The following is a 15,998-nucleotide window of genomic DNA, read 5'->3' as shown; positions in this document are numbered from 1 at the left end:
AGAACCAAGCCTGGTCTGAGTCTCAGTTTTCCTGCTGACTTAAAGTATAGAATTGAGGGAAAACATGAAAGTCAGTTATTGCTGGTAAGCTTCAGCATCCCCATCTTTTAAACAGAGCTAAGACTTGCCTTTGCATCACCATCTGAACACGGCCATGTGAAAACCACTTCCAGAAGGGCTCCATTTCTAATAAATGCTACTGTGACAGTGAGATTAAAAACAATCATTCTAATTTTATCACTGGGAGTGCCAATGGATAAGGCAGTATGCCTTTCAGATTGTTCCCAAAACATTATATGATGGCTGCAGTAAGTACCCGATATGTCAACTAAAGTTTAAAGAGCTTTAAGACAGTTAATTTTTTGCACTGATAATAATGTAATAGTAAAAAAAAACCTGAATCTTAAGTGCTCAAAACTCATCCCTATGTTAATGAAGAATTTTGTCAATGAGATTGCTTATTTTCCTCCGGTATGCATTAAAAAAACAAATATTGACAAGTGGTAACTTACACCTCCAACTACGATCCTAAACACCAAATGGGCACGACACTTGCTTAACACAAATAGGTATGTATATTGGCTATTGCACAGATATGGGGCTCCATGGAACAGGGAGGATGTGCAGCAAATGGACTGCAAAACAGGATACAATATTTAAGCAGAACAAAAGCAGAGACTGACAAGCTTTATATGCTCAAAGCAACATCCTAACCCTCCTTTTCCAGTAAAAGACCAAATATCTATAAAAGAGAATCAGCCTGTTATTCCATGCACACAGCAAAATTCAGATGCATCTTCAAACTCTAGTGAGTAAATAAGCCTCTCTATTAACTTTAAAATTAGATTAAGCAAAAAAAAAAGTGAATGAAATGCTTATCTTAAATAAGCATCCACATACAAGTCATTCAAGAATATTTCCACATTTATGCCTAAATAACCTTGTGTATGCGTGTTACAAAAGACATTATCAAAGTTAAACCAGTCACATTGTCTTTGTTTTGCATTCTTGATTTTAGACTATCGGATAATCTTACAAAATACTAACAAGAATTCTTACTACACAGGCATGAAATTTTCCAGTTTATTAAATCAACAATGTATTTACTTTCTATTAAGATGATACCATTTAACATGCAGTAACATAATGTAACTGGTAAGGATTGTTGTTAAAGCAGGTACCACATCTCTGCAATCTTAACACTGCCTGAAGATTAAAAAAATATGAAAGAACAGCATGCTCAAAACTGTACCATCATTGAGAATGTATTTTGAGCATGTGTGTAAATATGGAAAAATAACACACAAAGTAGTCATATCCAAAAAATGTCTCTGGCAAAGAAAGATTAATAAAAAAGGACTACAGCAACAATAAGGTGAAAATACATTATCTTCTTTCAAAGACTAGAAACAACTAAAGCCTTGTTCCTCTTCTTACAAGGCCTCTCATAAGGTCTGTAAGATTTATCTGAAAGGTAGAAGAAAAAGTCTGAAGCCATAATAGGGCATAAAAGATGTTCATTTTATACATACCACAAAGGGCCTTTCAGTATCTGTACCTGCTGTTTTTCTGCCAGTGGCCTGCTGTATCTTGTGTGTTTCCCTCAACTATACCATGCTGCAGGTCAGGTGCAAAGGTCTAAATTTGTTATGATAAACTGAAAACCAAAGGAGAATATTTAACAATGTTTCAGTGTGCAAGAGGACATAATGCATTGTCTCAGCAACAAAGCCAGCAATTGTCACCTCCCCACTCGTAGATACCTGAATCAAATTTAACACCTAAATAAGACACAAAGGTAATGCTTATTATCTCATTTGTTTCTGAAATAACATTTTAATCACTAAAATGTAGTAAATTATTTGAAAGATATTTGGTGGAAATATTCTCTTCCTTAGTATTAACACAGCCAAACAGGTATCACAAGAGCATGACTTACTGGTTTCAACATCTATGCATACATAATTACAAGGCAAGAGACCAGTTTGATACAGACATAACAGGAACAAAAAAATAATGAGAAGTTTAACTGTTAATGACAGTAGTATAAAGGGCAACACATTACTTCTCTTTGCACACAGCAAAAAAAGGCTGTTTTGAAATAATATTTTCCCTTTCAAGTCTTGAAGTGTAACACTGCTCAACACACTTATACCACCTCCACATTTAGATTAACTCCTTTTGTCAGCACACTAGTTTCACGGTATGAATTGATACCAGATGTTCTAATTTTAAATGCCTCACTAGAGTATGCTTACCATGACACTTAGTACATGCTGGGTGCACCAATGGACTCCTACAAATCATTTATTTTGTGCTCTGTTAGCAAGTATACCTGCTATCCATTAACAAGACACACTGAAATTTTAATCCTCAGACCACCACGATGTGGGAACTTTACCTGTTTCAGGTTAAGAAATCTCAAAAGGATAGTGTCTATATTTAAGAATGAAATCAATAGAAAGAACAAGAGTTTATAATTTAAGAAAAAATTAAAAAAAGTCTTCCATGCTAGAAGAAACCACTCATAGACCCAGAACTGAAGGAACCCTAGGTTAGCAAAACAACAAAAAAAGAAAAACCAACAAATGGATCTTTTTAATTTTGCTTTAAATAGAAACATGCCAAGGTAAAAAGAGGCATAAAGAACACAGAAACCAGGTAATATTCTTGGCACAGTTCATTCAACTCTCTACAACTTTGATTTGTACCACTATTACTCTGGTAACAGACAAAGCTAACTCATAAAATCCAGTAAGTCAGACACTGTGGGACATTTTCCACAGAGTGCTATAAACTGTCCTGCTGAAGCCAGACGGGGGAAGAAGGGGTGAGAAAGCCAATGCAGTGTGATGTCTCAGAACTTCCCATTTTTCAGGCTTAGTGAAGTGCCAGTGAAGTCTTATATTCCAAGGAGGTTCTTCCCCTTTCAAATTGCTAATACACATCAATGCTTTCTCTTCTGCATGTAAGCACGGACTGTGTGTCAGAAGTTCCCCTCTGGGTTATACCCATGCAACTCATTGTCCCTGAAGATTAATCAAAAGTATATAGATATCACCCAAATAATACAAAATGCTTATGTCTTCTCCGTGGTTCAAGGTATCCAGGAGCACATCAAGCTAGTATTCAATTCACACACTAACTCTCAGTGTCAGCTTAATCTGATCTAAGTTTTTAGGGAAACAGGACAAGGAAAAGTCAAAGAAATTAAACTTCAACTTAAAATTCCATTCAAACTCTTTTGGAGGACACATAAAACATAATACAGCCTGAAGGACGTTATATCCTAAAATCCCATTCTACAGCTCTGCAATGTCAAGAAACTGTACTGCGAACAGTAAGCAGAACACACAGTCTGGGCATTTTTGCCAAGTCTTCAAAAAGGGTAAAGGATAGGGGAAGAAACCATAAGAAAAGCTAGGAAAAGCACAATCTTCACAACTTGAGAAAACGTCAAAGGTTTTTAGGCAGTTCAATATAGGCTTCACTGTTATTACCAACTTTAGATGAGAGGTACTCACATACTACAGAAATAGATTGTTTTCCTCCCAAGATGGTCAAAATCTATCATTTAAAAACAAAAAAGTGCTTAAAAGAACACGTACAAGATAAGTATCAAAAACTGATTTTCAATAAACACAATATCATTTTGTTTTATTTACTATGATCAGACAAACCATCCTAAAGAGCTTCTCACACAAGAAGCTAACTAGGCCTTCCCTATCAACAGCTGGGGATATGATATCACATACGTTTAGGACAAAAATGACTGGTAATTGTTTTAAAAAGGTAGACTCACAAGCTTTTATCTATGTTAAAAAAAGTAATAAAAAACCCTCTACATACCATAGATGAGAATACAAATCATTAGGCACACTACATCACCACTGGATCAAGGATGATGTAATGAAGCTTACACTAACAATCTTTTAAGTAAATCAGTCATATCTAACACCAGAGAAACATCCACACTATAGCCACACTGGTGCAAATAGAAGTGCAGACAGGCCTACAATTTCTAACCATTTTCTTGACATATTTATGTTTTGGTGAATGTATGTTTATATTTAATTTAAATAAATTGACAAGGATATCTTAAGGTTTAGCTTAAGTTCTACACAAACTTTAAAACATGCACCTAAATATATATTCAAAGACTTCATAGAATTAAGCAGCTCAGACAAATATTACCTGGCATTAGAAGATAATCTTGGCCTCTAACCCTCATCTCAGAGTTTGATGGCCTAAAGATTCAGGTATGCCTCACCCATTGCTATCCATAAAGGCTTCTGTTGAAAGCTCTAGCAATATCCATTAACTACAGAATGGCAATTTGTTACTAGTATTAAGGTTTTCCACATTAGCAGCTATGAAGATAAAGGACTAGAAACCTATAGCTGTTTTGAGAAGCACACATAACTTTTTGCTACTTTCTACAATATGTAAAATCTCTGTGCGATGGGCATAAGTGTAAAAAGAATTCATATACAGTGGTTTAATAAAAAAGGAAACATCATTCCCATTAATGAAATAAAAAGAGCAACGTGCATATTAATACTTTAGCATGTTCTTAAGGCTGCAGTTATATTCTTGTGCAAGAGTAATGTGTAAGAAAACCTTATTCAGCCTGTCAACACTGTGTTCTCCAAAAGCATTACTGGATACAATTTTCTGAATGCACACATAAATTCAAGAGGTTAGGATTTAAAAAAGAAAAAAAAAATATATTGGTGCTTAAGAATTTAGTCAAATAAGGAATTATTTTCCTTTACTTTTACTCTCCTTCCTATAATATCCTCATGCAGAGGATTTGCAAAGAATGAAACAGCTTCCCAATAACAACAAACTTCCTTGTGACTACTGTGAAGGCAAACTTGATTAATAAAAACCACTTATTTGGCCTAGCAGCCAGCACACTTGCCTTGCTAAAAGATCCCCATCTCCCAACCCACAGCTGTTATTTTCCCAGAAGAAGTTTCCATATATCCATTATCTGCATGCTAGTGGTCAGACAGGACCCACAGCCCACCACATGGAGTAACTGTTTTTGAATATTAGTTCAATTTCCATATTACATAAGCTTTCGCACTCATCCGGTAAAAACGTTACTCATCCGATCTGATCTTACGTTTCCGAGTGATAGACAAATTCATCTCTGCTTTTACAGTTTTATGTCTTGCCTGGTATCACCACTAAAATGGCAAGAACTGCAGAAATATGCAGAGGAGCCCTTTGCTAAGTACAATCTTAGACAGTTGAGTAGGGTTAGAAGTTTCACTACAAAAGCATTCTAGAAAAGTCTCCAAGCTTTGATGGAAATTCAGAATCTCTTATTAGGACTACACCATTTCCTGGTACTTCCAACAGTAGACAATTCAAAAACTGGAGAAACTGCATGCTGCTTCCTTATACAAAATTAAACTTTTGTGTATCCCAGGAATAAGCTTACCCAAGAGTACAAGTTTACAAGATGAAGCTACGTAACAATGGAAAACCAGCCTGTAAATGAAGAAAAACAACCGAAGTCTCACAAACAGCCATCAACCTGCTACCTCCAGTAAAGCACTGTAATACTGAGCCTAAATAATGTTATCATACATATGATTACTTTGCTGAAAACTACACTAATATTGGAAAAGCAAATGCTGAAGAGTTACCACAAACATGAAACAAGGTTGCCCTGCAAACTTACATTGTAATAATGCAGCAAACTGGAAGACAAGACTTTTTAACTACAACAAACTAACTTACTCCATCTGCTCTCATGGTTACAGCACAGTTACTTTAGTACCAGAGTTTCTCTGTCCTCTTTGCCTCATTTACTCACTTTGTTGTGTGAGAGAAAGGATGCAAAGGTACTATAGAGCAAACAGCTGACGCTCATACAGTTAAAGGCTAGAGCCTAGCACATATGTAAAAAAGGCCAAATAAAAAAATGCATCAGTAGAACAGTAATTTCAGAAAAAAACTTACAATTTAAGAGGTAATAAATACCAGGAAATGCAACTAATCAGGTTTGCTCATTACACTCTCTTCTATTATTCTAATGGCTCTTATTTAGAATTGCAGATGCAAGAAATCCAAGTACCTTTATCATTAATCCAATAAGCACAAAATTAACACAGCATTTCCTTTTCACCCCCTCTCATTTCAAATTTTCCACTAGAAGACAAGAAAATAACAGCATTCTGAAGAAAACAGCAATATTCCACAAGTGGGTTTATATCTGAAACCCTGTACAACAGAGTACTGTTTCATGACACAGCCATAACACCGAACAAAAACAGAATTATTTTTTTTTTTGTTACATTATCTCCATGGTGTAATGCAGATCCCAAATAAGTACAGGACAAAGAATGAAAAAGAGGAAAGATGATGTTTATTAGCTTTAAGGAAACAAACACCAAGATATGAAAAAACCTGAAACAGTTGTTCATATGATTCCATAAAAAGGTTATTTTCAATATAGCTATCTGTATAAATCAACAATACAGCATCACCAACCACACTCCCAGAAGATATGTGATTTTTAGAGACAGCTACAAAAGTTTTAGGTATGCAATTGAAGTTTGAACTTCAGACTTAATTTTCCTTGTTTCTGCAAAACTGATCTTAATACTTATACCCAACTTCACAAATTCAGACTACTCAGACTTCACAAATTCAGACTACTCAGACGAATAAGTGTAGGTACAACAGCCTTGTAAAAGTTCACAGCAAATTTATGGATTTTATTCTTCATTTTGACATCACTAAATGCAATCATTCAGCAACCTAAACCTTCCTTGCTTTCTTGCAAGAAACAAGGCACAAGTATCTTTATTTGCAGATTAACACAGAAGGTCACTTGGCTGCACAGGTAGGTGAAACTGCCACGTCTATTCAGCTAACCTGAAAATTTCTTTCCATTCAGATGAATAACTACTGCTAATGTTCTAAAATCCATCAGCTTTCTGTTTGAAATTTATTGTACCTTACCTTACTGAAGAAAAAGAATATAAGGTCAGTGAACCAAATCTGATTATTTCAGCAGCTGAATTCCAAAAAGTTCACCCCCACTAAAGAATTTCTAGAAATAAAACAAACAAAAGTCCACTAACACGTCTTGCAAAAAAAGAGAAAGGTAAGCAAATTACGGCACTGCTTCACATTTATTTCCGACAGTGTGCAATAATTATTACCCCTTTGGGGGAAGATCCTGAGAGTGGCTTTTGAGTTCTCTCAACTGTGAAAATGAAAATCTAGCAAGCTTATAAGCATTGAAGAAGTGGCTCACAAAGTCCTGCACAAGCTAGTCTAAACTAGACCCATGAATTTGGTCAGAAATATGTACGTGTTCAAGCTGTAACATGGTTCTGTTACATACCTGGACTCCACTATCTACACAAAAAAATCAGAAGGACCTCCAGCAAGTGTAGTAAAAGCTACACATTACAACACTTGTATCTCTTGCTACTTTTCCATTCAGCAGGAAAAAGGGGTATTCTTTCCTTCCATGTATCCCTCACACACACACCCCAGAGCTTTCTCCTCCATATGTGAAGCTTAGAAAAAGCACATTATATATTCTTTCATTCAATGAAAAGGTGAACAGAGACAAAATTTTATTATCTACAAGGGACAAGACATCCTAGATGTCTGGTCACAACCATACCTCTTCCAATCTCTAAGTGACAAACAGAGTTGCAATCAACTGTGAATGCAGCTGGTACATCTGGAACTAGCTGCCCTGATTTACCACCAGGCAGGTGAGAGTATGCGGAAGTCCCAGAACTAATAATAAAAAAAAGTAATTTTTAGTCTTCATGACTGAGTTCTGTCATGTTCTCAAATGGCAAAAGATGATCATAAGGTGATCTTAATCCTGTATCTCTTAAAACACAACTACAAAACAGCTTGAGGTGACCGCATCAGATACACAGGTTCCAATGGTACAAGACACTGAGCCAATGGCATTACTAGTCTAGTTCCCCGGAGAATTAAAACTTATATGACGTCCATGTTCATACTTAAGTTCTTCCACCTATACTTCCAAAGTTGCTGGCGATTTTACTAAACTTAAGAAAGACAGCTCTCTTGACTAATTAAGTTCTTAAGGACCCCATGCAAGTATATAGCTGAGCAGAGTAAAGAGACTATTTGAATAAGCTCAGCCACATTCTAAAAATTCAATTTACCCAAGGTAAAAAAGCTTACAGTACTCCAAATGGAGAAACAGCTTTAAGAAGGTGTGAGCTCTACTTACATCCAAAAGACTACTGCAAACCAAGCTGCAGAAAGCCAGTCACAGGGTTTTTCCACTTCTTGCATTAAAAGCAACATTTGTTCTTCTGTGATTATTGCAAATGGACATGCAGGACAAAATTTACAATTACTGTTTCTAAGAACTCCAGAAGGTATTTAAGATTATTCATAGACCTCTTTGTAATCATAATCATCACAAGTTTGAGTGATCAGATAAATGCTAATCTCTCCAAAAAAGTAGAAATATGAAAAGGCTACTTAACTATAGCCATATAGAACGCCAAACACCCCTACAAAAAAAAAAGGACAGAAATATCCTCTGCACATGACCACTACTACTGTGAGCACAAGTTTTCTTTAGGCTACTTGAGTGGAGAGAACACGATGGAATCTCTATCCAAATTACACTGTTGAAATTTCCACAATAGGAAGTGAAGACAACCGAATGTGATGTATTGCACTCATCTTCCCATCTTTTTCTCAGGATAGTCAAAAACTTAGTACATAAAGCCTTACAAAGGTTTGTATCTCCTGAAAGAAAAAGCACATTGTAAATAAGAGGTTTAGGAGGCATTTTTTACCCTGTGATTTCTAACATTTCTTGCAAAGAACAAGACTAGACCACCTACGTTAGTGTATTGGGTTTGCATGGCAAGGTTTTGGTAGCCAAGGAGGCTACAGGGGTGGCTTCTGTGAGAAGCTGCTAGAAGGAAGTTTCCCCTATGTCCGACAGAGCCAATGCCAGCTGGCTCCAAGACGGACCCACTGCTGGCCAAGGCCGAGCCCATCAGCAACGGTGGTAGCGCCTCTGGGATAACAGAGTTAAGAAGGGGAGAAAGTTGCTGCGCAACAGCAGCCGGAGAAGAGAGGAGCGAGAATACGTGAGAGAACCAACTCTGCAGACACCAAGGTCAGTGAAGAAGGAGGGGGAGGAGGTGCTCCAGGTGCAGCCCGTGGTGAAGACCATGGTGAGGCAGGCTGTGCCCCTGCAGCCCATGGAGGTCTATGGTGGAGCAGATATCCACCTGCAGCCTGTGGAGGTTAATGGTGGAGCAGATATCCACCTGCAGCCTGTGGAGTACCCCACGCTGGAGCAGGTGGATGCCCAAAGGAGGCTGTGACCCTGTGGGAAGCATGCGCTGGAGCAAGCTCCTGGGAGGACCTGTGACCCTGTGGAGAGAGGAGCCCACACTGGAGCAGGTTTGCTGGCAGGACTTGTGACTCTGTGGGGGAACACACTATGGAGCAGTCTGTTCCTGAGGGACTGCACCCCATGGAAAGGGCCCATGCTGGAGAATTTTGTGAAGAACTGCAGCCAGTGGGAAGGACTCACAGTGGAGAAGTTTGTGGAGGACAGTATCCCGTGGGAGGGACCGACTCTGGAGCAGGGGAAGAGTGTGAGGAGCCCTCACCCTGAGGAGGAAGGAGTGGTAGAGACAAAGTGTGATGAACTGACCGCAACCCCTACTCCCCGTCCCCCTGCACCGCTGGGGAGGAGGAGGTAGAGAATTCGGGAGTGAGTTAAACCTGGGAAGAAAGGAGGGGTGGGGGGTAAAAGTGTTTTTAAGATTTAGTTTTATTTCTCATTACCCTACTCTGATTTGATTGGTAATAAATTAAACTAATTTCCCCGAAGTCGAGTCTGTTTTGCCTGTGACAGTAATTGGGGAGTGATCTCCCTGCCCTTATCTCAACCCACGAGCCTTTCCTTACATTTTCTCTCCCCTGTCCAGCTGAGGAAGGGGAGCCATAGAGCAGCTTTGGTGGGCACCTGGCATCCAGCCAAGGTCAACCCTCCACATTTGGAAACTGCTTTCACTATATGTTTATTCATTAAGCATACAATTTTTCTGACACACTGCTGTATCAACAAAAGCTCAATGTAAAAACTCAAATGCATGGGATGCTTTGTTCGCTGAACCAACACAAGCTGAATCGGCACAAGCACTTTATAACAGCATAAATCAGTGACATATTAGGACTTTCCATAATATGCAACCAAACCCATGTTATCCCTTACAGTTGTACAAATTCTTCTACAGACTACACATACCCACTCACTAGGGATAAACTAAACACAGCGATCTGTAGAACAAGCATAGGCTGCCAATACTAATCTTTATTACTAAGTAAACCCAAAGCAAATCACAATATAGTCTTAAAAGAATAACAGAAATCTTGTATTTCTATTCACCACATAGTCTAAACTGCAATACCCATTGCATTCAATTATTCAGAAGATGACCTCAAAGATGCCTTATTTAACAAAGGTCCTCAACATTGGTGGCTCAGAACCCACATGCAATCAGTGTCTTTTTCTGTGTTGTAAAAGCAACTGGATAGAGTCAATTTTCTTTGATATTGCAGTCATTCCTTGTATTCCTGAGCTGGATGAAGAATACCACCCACCTTTGCTTATCATGCCTTACAAGAGACATTCCAATATATCTGTATGTATAGATAATTTCTGTCTGCTACAGATCTTTCAAAAATGAACTGGAAAACAAAACCACATTCAAGCTATCAAAAACAGAATAAAAATACTTGGAATCTCATTATCATGCTGATACGGTGACTAGCCATATGTATCATTAGATGACTAAGACCGTAACCATCTAGCAGAAAAGCTGATAGAAAAGGGTACAGACTTGTATTTTTCCTCTCCTTTCCGTCAAACTGTGAAGATTGGAAATCTATGTTCACATGTAATTTCAGAAGCATTTTACAAACAAGCATTCAGGTACTTCAATCAAGTTATCGAGTGTCTACAATCTGACACAGTTCTCCCTCAATCTTCCTAAATTTTGGTGCTATTATTTTTGTGGAATATTCTAATAGTACTAACATTTTAAGAAGTTATGCAGATTTAGCCTATCTTATTAGTTAAGGTTTCATTGTTAGCTTTTACTACTGTCATGGCAGTGCTTTTTAATTTACTATTGTGTTACCTGAAACAAAATTGCACTCGATCTAAATCCAAATTACACCATCACATAATGAAATAAAGAATTAATCAGGTTAAAATAAGAAAGAAGTTAACTACAGGATGCTCTACTTGTACCAAATTTAAATGGAGGCCAGAAAAGTAGGTATTGCTGCATCATGTATTATGTTTTAAGGTAACATACTGACATTTAGAACTTCTCTTCATTACTAACATTATTTTCCTTTACTTCACTGTTCCTCTGAAATAACAAGCTTTCTAAAAGTATTTTCACGTTCTCACATATACAGAAGACTGACGCATCTTCTATTTCACATACACAGACCCAAAAGCAACCTATATAGCACGCCTTTGCTTTCAAAGCAGTCCCAGTTGAAAGGATTACTTATGCCACTGCCAAGAGATGAGGCACCAATGGAAAGAAAGAGATTGCTAACTTCCCTGACACCTACCAAAATCTGTCCCCAGTTTTCACACTTAATCATCCTGGTCATCATCAAGATGTCTGATGAAGTCTCACTACTTTGTGAGAGCAACAATGAGACATTTAAATCAGTAAGATATTAAAAGTGTTTTAGCAAAATTTCAGTAAGACATTCTAAAGGACTCGCAATGGGAGCCACTTTGTTTACAAAGCAAGCAAATTTATGCCAACACTTCTCTTCAACACAGGTGTCATGGAAGTTTGTGAACCACACTGTTATTGTACTGAGAACGGTTTGTGTAAGATCCATTGAGAGATGTCTTCTGCAACTGGAAATGGGAAAGCTTTCCACCGTTTTCAGTAAGCCACCTTCCACCGTACAGACTCCGTGCAAGAGGCACCACTGTGCTGTATCAGAATACACAAGGACAAGGAAAAACCAAAAGCATAAAGCTAAAAGTAATCATACGCGTTTCTTGGACTGTCAGAAGCAGACCAGCAGGACCACTCACCGTTGATTTGGATGAACAGTAGTACACAAAGTAGATTGCACATCTGATAAAGAAGAGTTTTGAAACATCTGTTCTCTTTTATTTCATTAAAGCAGGAACAAAAAAAATCAAATTTAATAGTTACTAAGTCCAAAACTGATAAAACAGTGTAAACACTGACAGAAATGGAATTAGAAGTGTCAACCTGTATCCTGCTCTTAACTATTCCCGTTTTCATTGTTCCCTCAAACTTGCTAATAAAAAGCCACACACACTCCACTGTCCATCTGACTCTAGCCTGCTTGCAACAGCAGCAGTGTGTCAGTTGCTATATTTTTAGGGCTACATTTCATGACTGGTCTGTTTTCACTGCTCCTTGAAAATGCTATGTGCACCAAAGCCACAGATATGCAGGCAGTTGAACAGAATACTGCGAAATACTCTAATTAATTCAAATTTTCTCTTTCATAAGAGCCACTATATGCAAATAAGTTATTCTTCCTCTTCCCAAACATTTACTGCATAACTCCAGGATAATGACTGGGGACTATCACTAATAAATGCCAAGTAGGCTTTGAAGCTTGCCCCAAAATTACGATCTTCCTTCTCATTACCAGTATACTGATTCTCCTTCACACTTCAGCTGTGCAGTGTTCTGGTGACACTTGGGAAAGATAGTGAAATACAAACAATGCTTCTATCCTTAAGAAGTTTAAGTAACTAATTTTTTCCCCACTTTATGTCATTGTGAGTAATATCAATTGTATTAGACATGAACTGACACAAAAACATCCAGCAGCAAAGCCAAGAACCAACTTCAGTAGACACTCTTCCACTTAAGGTCTGCAAGGATCGCCTCTATTAGGATGGCTTCATTTTCTTCCAAACCCCTTCAATCCATAGTTTTCTTTTCTTTCTTATTAATAAAACACAATAAGCATTAGCAGTCCTAACAGAGAAGGCAAAAAGCACAACGGATAAGGGAAAAACCCACCGTGCTTGCTCACCATCTCTTATACCTGTGTAGTTTTCAACAATCTGAGCTACAAAAGGTGGAAACAGAAAACCCGGGCAGAAGGGCAGCGAAGCTGAAGGAGCAAAGGGAACACTTAAGAGTAATTAATTCCTGCCCTGTCCCGGCCTTCACTTACACAAGGGAGGGAGTCGCTCCCCTCCCCAGGGATGAGCACACGGGGAGCCTGGCCGCGAGTTAGGAAGTTCGGGAAGAGAATGAAACCGTTCCTGCCCCTCGGGGCGCCACGGCAACCCCGGCCCCGGCACAGACACTGCACCCCGGCCACGGCACCACCCCACAGACGGGGCCAGCCCCGCCGGCGGCTCCACGCGGCCGCAGCCGCCCGCCCGCCCCTCCGCCAGCGGCGGCCCCGGCCCCTCCGCTCACCAGCCCGTCGATCTGCACTTGCTTGACGGCCGAGTCGCCTGTGGCGGCGGCCTTGCCTTTGCCTTTCGAGGCGCCGAAGCCGCTGCCGGCAGCCCCAGAGCCTTCCTTGCGCGACGCCATCTTTGCCCTCGCACCGGCCGGAAAGAGAAAAACGAAACACCGGAAGCGGCGGCGAGGCCGCGGCGGCGCGCAGGGAGACGGCTCCGGGCGGAAACTCGACGGAGGGAGGCGCATGCGCGGGGCCGCGGCGGGGAGCTGCGGCGGCGGTGCGGTGGCGGCGCTACCCCTCGGCTCCGGGCCGGGCGGACCGGCCCTCGCTCGGCCTCGCTAGCCGGCACGGTGGTCCCAGGCGCATCTGGAGCAGGAGAAACCCTATGCCTTGAGCAAGGCGCCGGTGGCCATCCCAACTCACCCGGCATAGGACGGGAGAGGGGCCGAGGAGGCCTTTCTGGTGCCTGGCAAACCGTCTCTGACAACCTGGGAACCTCAGGCTGCGCACTTCCATGGCTTCCTTGGGTGATTCTGATGCTAGCGGTCACGTAAAGTTACAGCTATGCCACTGGGCCAGACGTGGGGCAGCCAGTGGGCTGCAGTGAGGGTTCCCAGCAAGGCTGAGGGAGGCTCTGCTCATGGGGAGCTTTTACACCTAATAAACCAGCTTGATATCGAGGGAGAAGCACTTCCAAGAGAGAATAGATCTGAAAGCTTTGGATTTTAGCTTTAAAAAAGAAGACTGCTATGGAGTTAGGTAGGTGAGTATCTGTCCTGAGGGTGAATAGTCATCAGTGCACTGAGAGGGGATAGAAAATCTTAACATTAGATACAAACCCTGAACTATCAACTTCTCATGTGCTTCCCAAGAAGGGCTTTAAGTGTTGTATTAAAAGTTAACTGCTGTTTTTTCTTTGCTGCTCATGTTTGTTTGTCTGTTTTTCAAAGTATTTCAAACCCTACACATTCTTCAGAAAAATGGAGTGGGCTGTGAAAGGTAGACACACCAAACACCCCAAAGCTGTCCAGACACTATGTCAGATATGTGACCTCATAAAAATTTACCATTAACCTTTTCAACAATGTAGTTGACACTAATTTCTAACTGGGGGAGGGGAACATATTTACCAACACCAATATGAAGATGTATCTGCATTTTCCAGCAGACACAGACCCAGCATTTGCCTGTTCCTATAAAATGGCCTTAACTTCACAAGAGTATTCCCTACCAGCTGCCTGCATCAGGGCTGGAACAAACTGAAGCAAAGAATCTAGTATAATAATTATCCCCACCAGCCAAACCTAAATGCCACTGATATCACTGACTAGATCTGCATTGACTGACAAGAGACCTAGATACTCCGCTTAGCTAAGAACACCTCACGATAGATGTCTAAAGTTAGGTGTGATTAATCCCACTTTAGATTTCCCTTTGGGAAAAATCTCAAACGGAGATGAAGGGCGAAGTTTAGAATTGCAGCATCACTGAGATCAAATGTGCCTTGTGCTCCAAAGAGACTGAAGTGTGTATGTGCAGCGGGATTAGGGCGTTGTTCTCAAAAATAGGTTTGTAGGGAGGCTGATGCAATAACGACCCAGAGTTTCAAGGCAGTATGCTGTGGCCAATGAGCTCAACCATCACGTAGGTGTTGCAAATTTGAGTCCTACCCTTCACAGGTTTCCATGACTGAATGTTGCACTCCCACTGGCATTGCCTTTTGAAGTTTTCCTAGAGGTTGATTCAATATTAATGTTTATTCATATTAATATTTCACTTTCTATAGTTAATATTTCAATCTTCTGTTACATACACATGTATATCCAGTTTTAATTTACAAATATTATCAAATAGCTTTAATTAAAGAAAACCAAAATTAGGAAACAGTATTGTGGTAATATAGTGGTTTTCCACTCCAGTCCATGGACTGCTGGAGATCCATGGGCTACTTCAAAGATGCTGGTGAAAGGTATTTAAATAGAAAAAACATGCCATCAGTAAATGCACAGTGCTTTACCACTGGCAAATTCTCTAGGGATCTGAAAAGGAATGAAAACTCCTGGGATAAGGCAAATGTTACACATTACTCCTGCCTATCAGTTTTTGAACAGAAACTCAATGTAATTTTAAAAGAAAAAGAAAAGAAACCCCAAACCAACAAGTAGCTACAGCGCAGAACATCAGCATGTTCAAAGAGGTTGCTGTGGGCACTCAAAATAGTCCTGTTTGAGGGACTGGCATAGGGCTCACGTTACTTAATGCACTGCCAAAATAATTCAGTCAATTTTGTTAATTATGATTAACATGAAAAATGAAACACAAATATCAGCTTTCTTCTTTACAGAACTCAGCAGATCACCACAGGCAAGAGGCCATAGAAATTTTCACCATTGAACATACTGAATTCTTGAAAAGGAGGTCATAAAAACAATGTCAGACTGAAAAATTTTAGTAACATTGCCCAAGCTACTCAGGAAAACCACAAAACAGAAGACTTCCAT

At 39.7% G+C, this 15,998-nt stretch overlaps 1 protein-coding gene across 1 annotated transcript in view; it reads right to left on the bottom strand.

Moving 5' to 3' along the window:
* EIF3H (eukaryotic translation initiation factor 3 subunit H) overlaps window positions 1-13,628 on the bottom strand; it is a 91,285-nt gene extending 77,657 nt beyond the window's left edge. The window contains exon 1 of the mRNA XM_059815444.1: window positions 13,509-13,628. Coding sequence (XP_059671427.1) covers window positions 13,509-13,628 — 120 coding nt within the window. The remainder of the gene's footprint in view (window positions 1-13,508) is intronic.
* Between the last annotated feature and the right edge of the window lie 2,370 nt (window positions 13,629-15,998).

This window comes from Gavia stellata, chromosome 3 (assembly GCF_030936135.1).
Source record: "Gavia stellata isolate bGavSte3 chromosome 3, bGavSte3.hap2, whole genome shotgun sequence".
NCBI classification, from domain to species: Eukaryota; Metazoa; Chordata; class Aves; order Gaviiformes; family Gaviidae; genus Gavia; species Gavia stellata.
The sequence above is the reverse complement of the archived record's forward strand: the minus strand, read 5'-3'. Positions and strand labels throughout refer to the sequence as shown.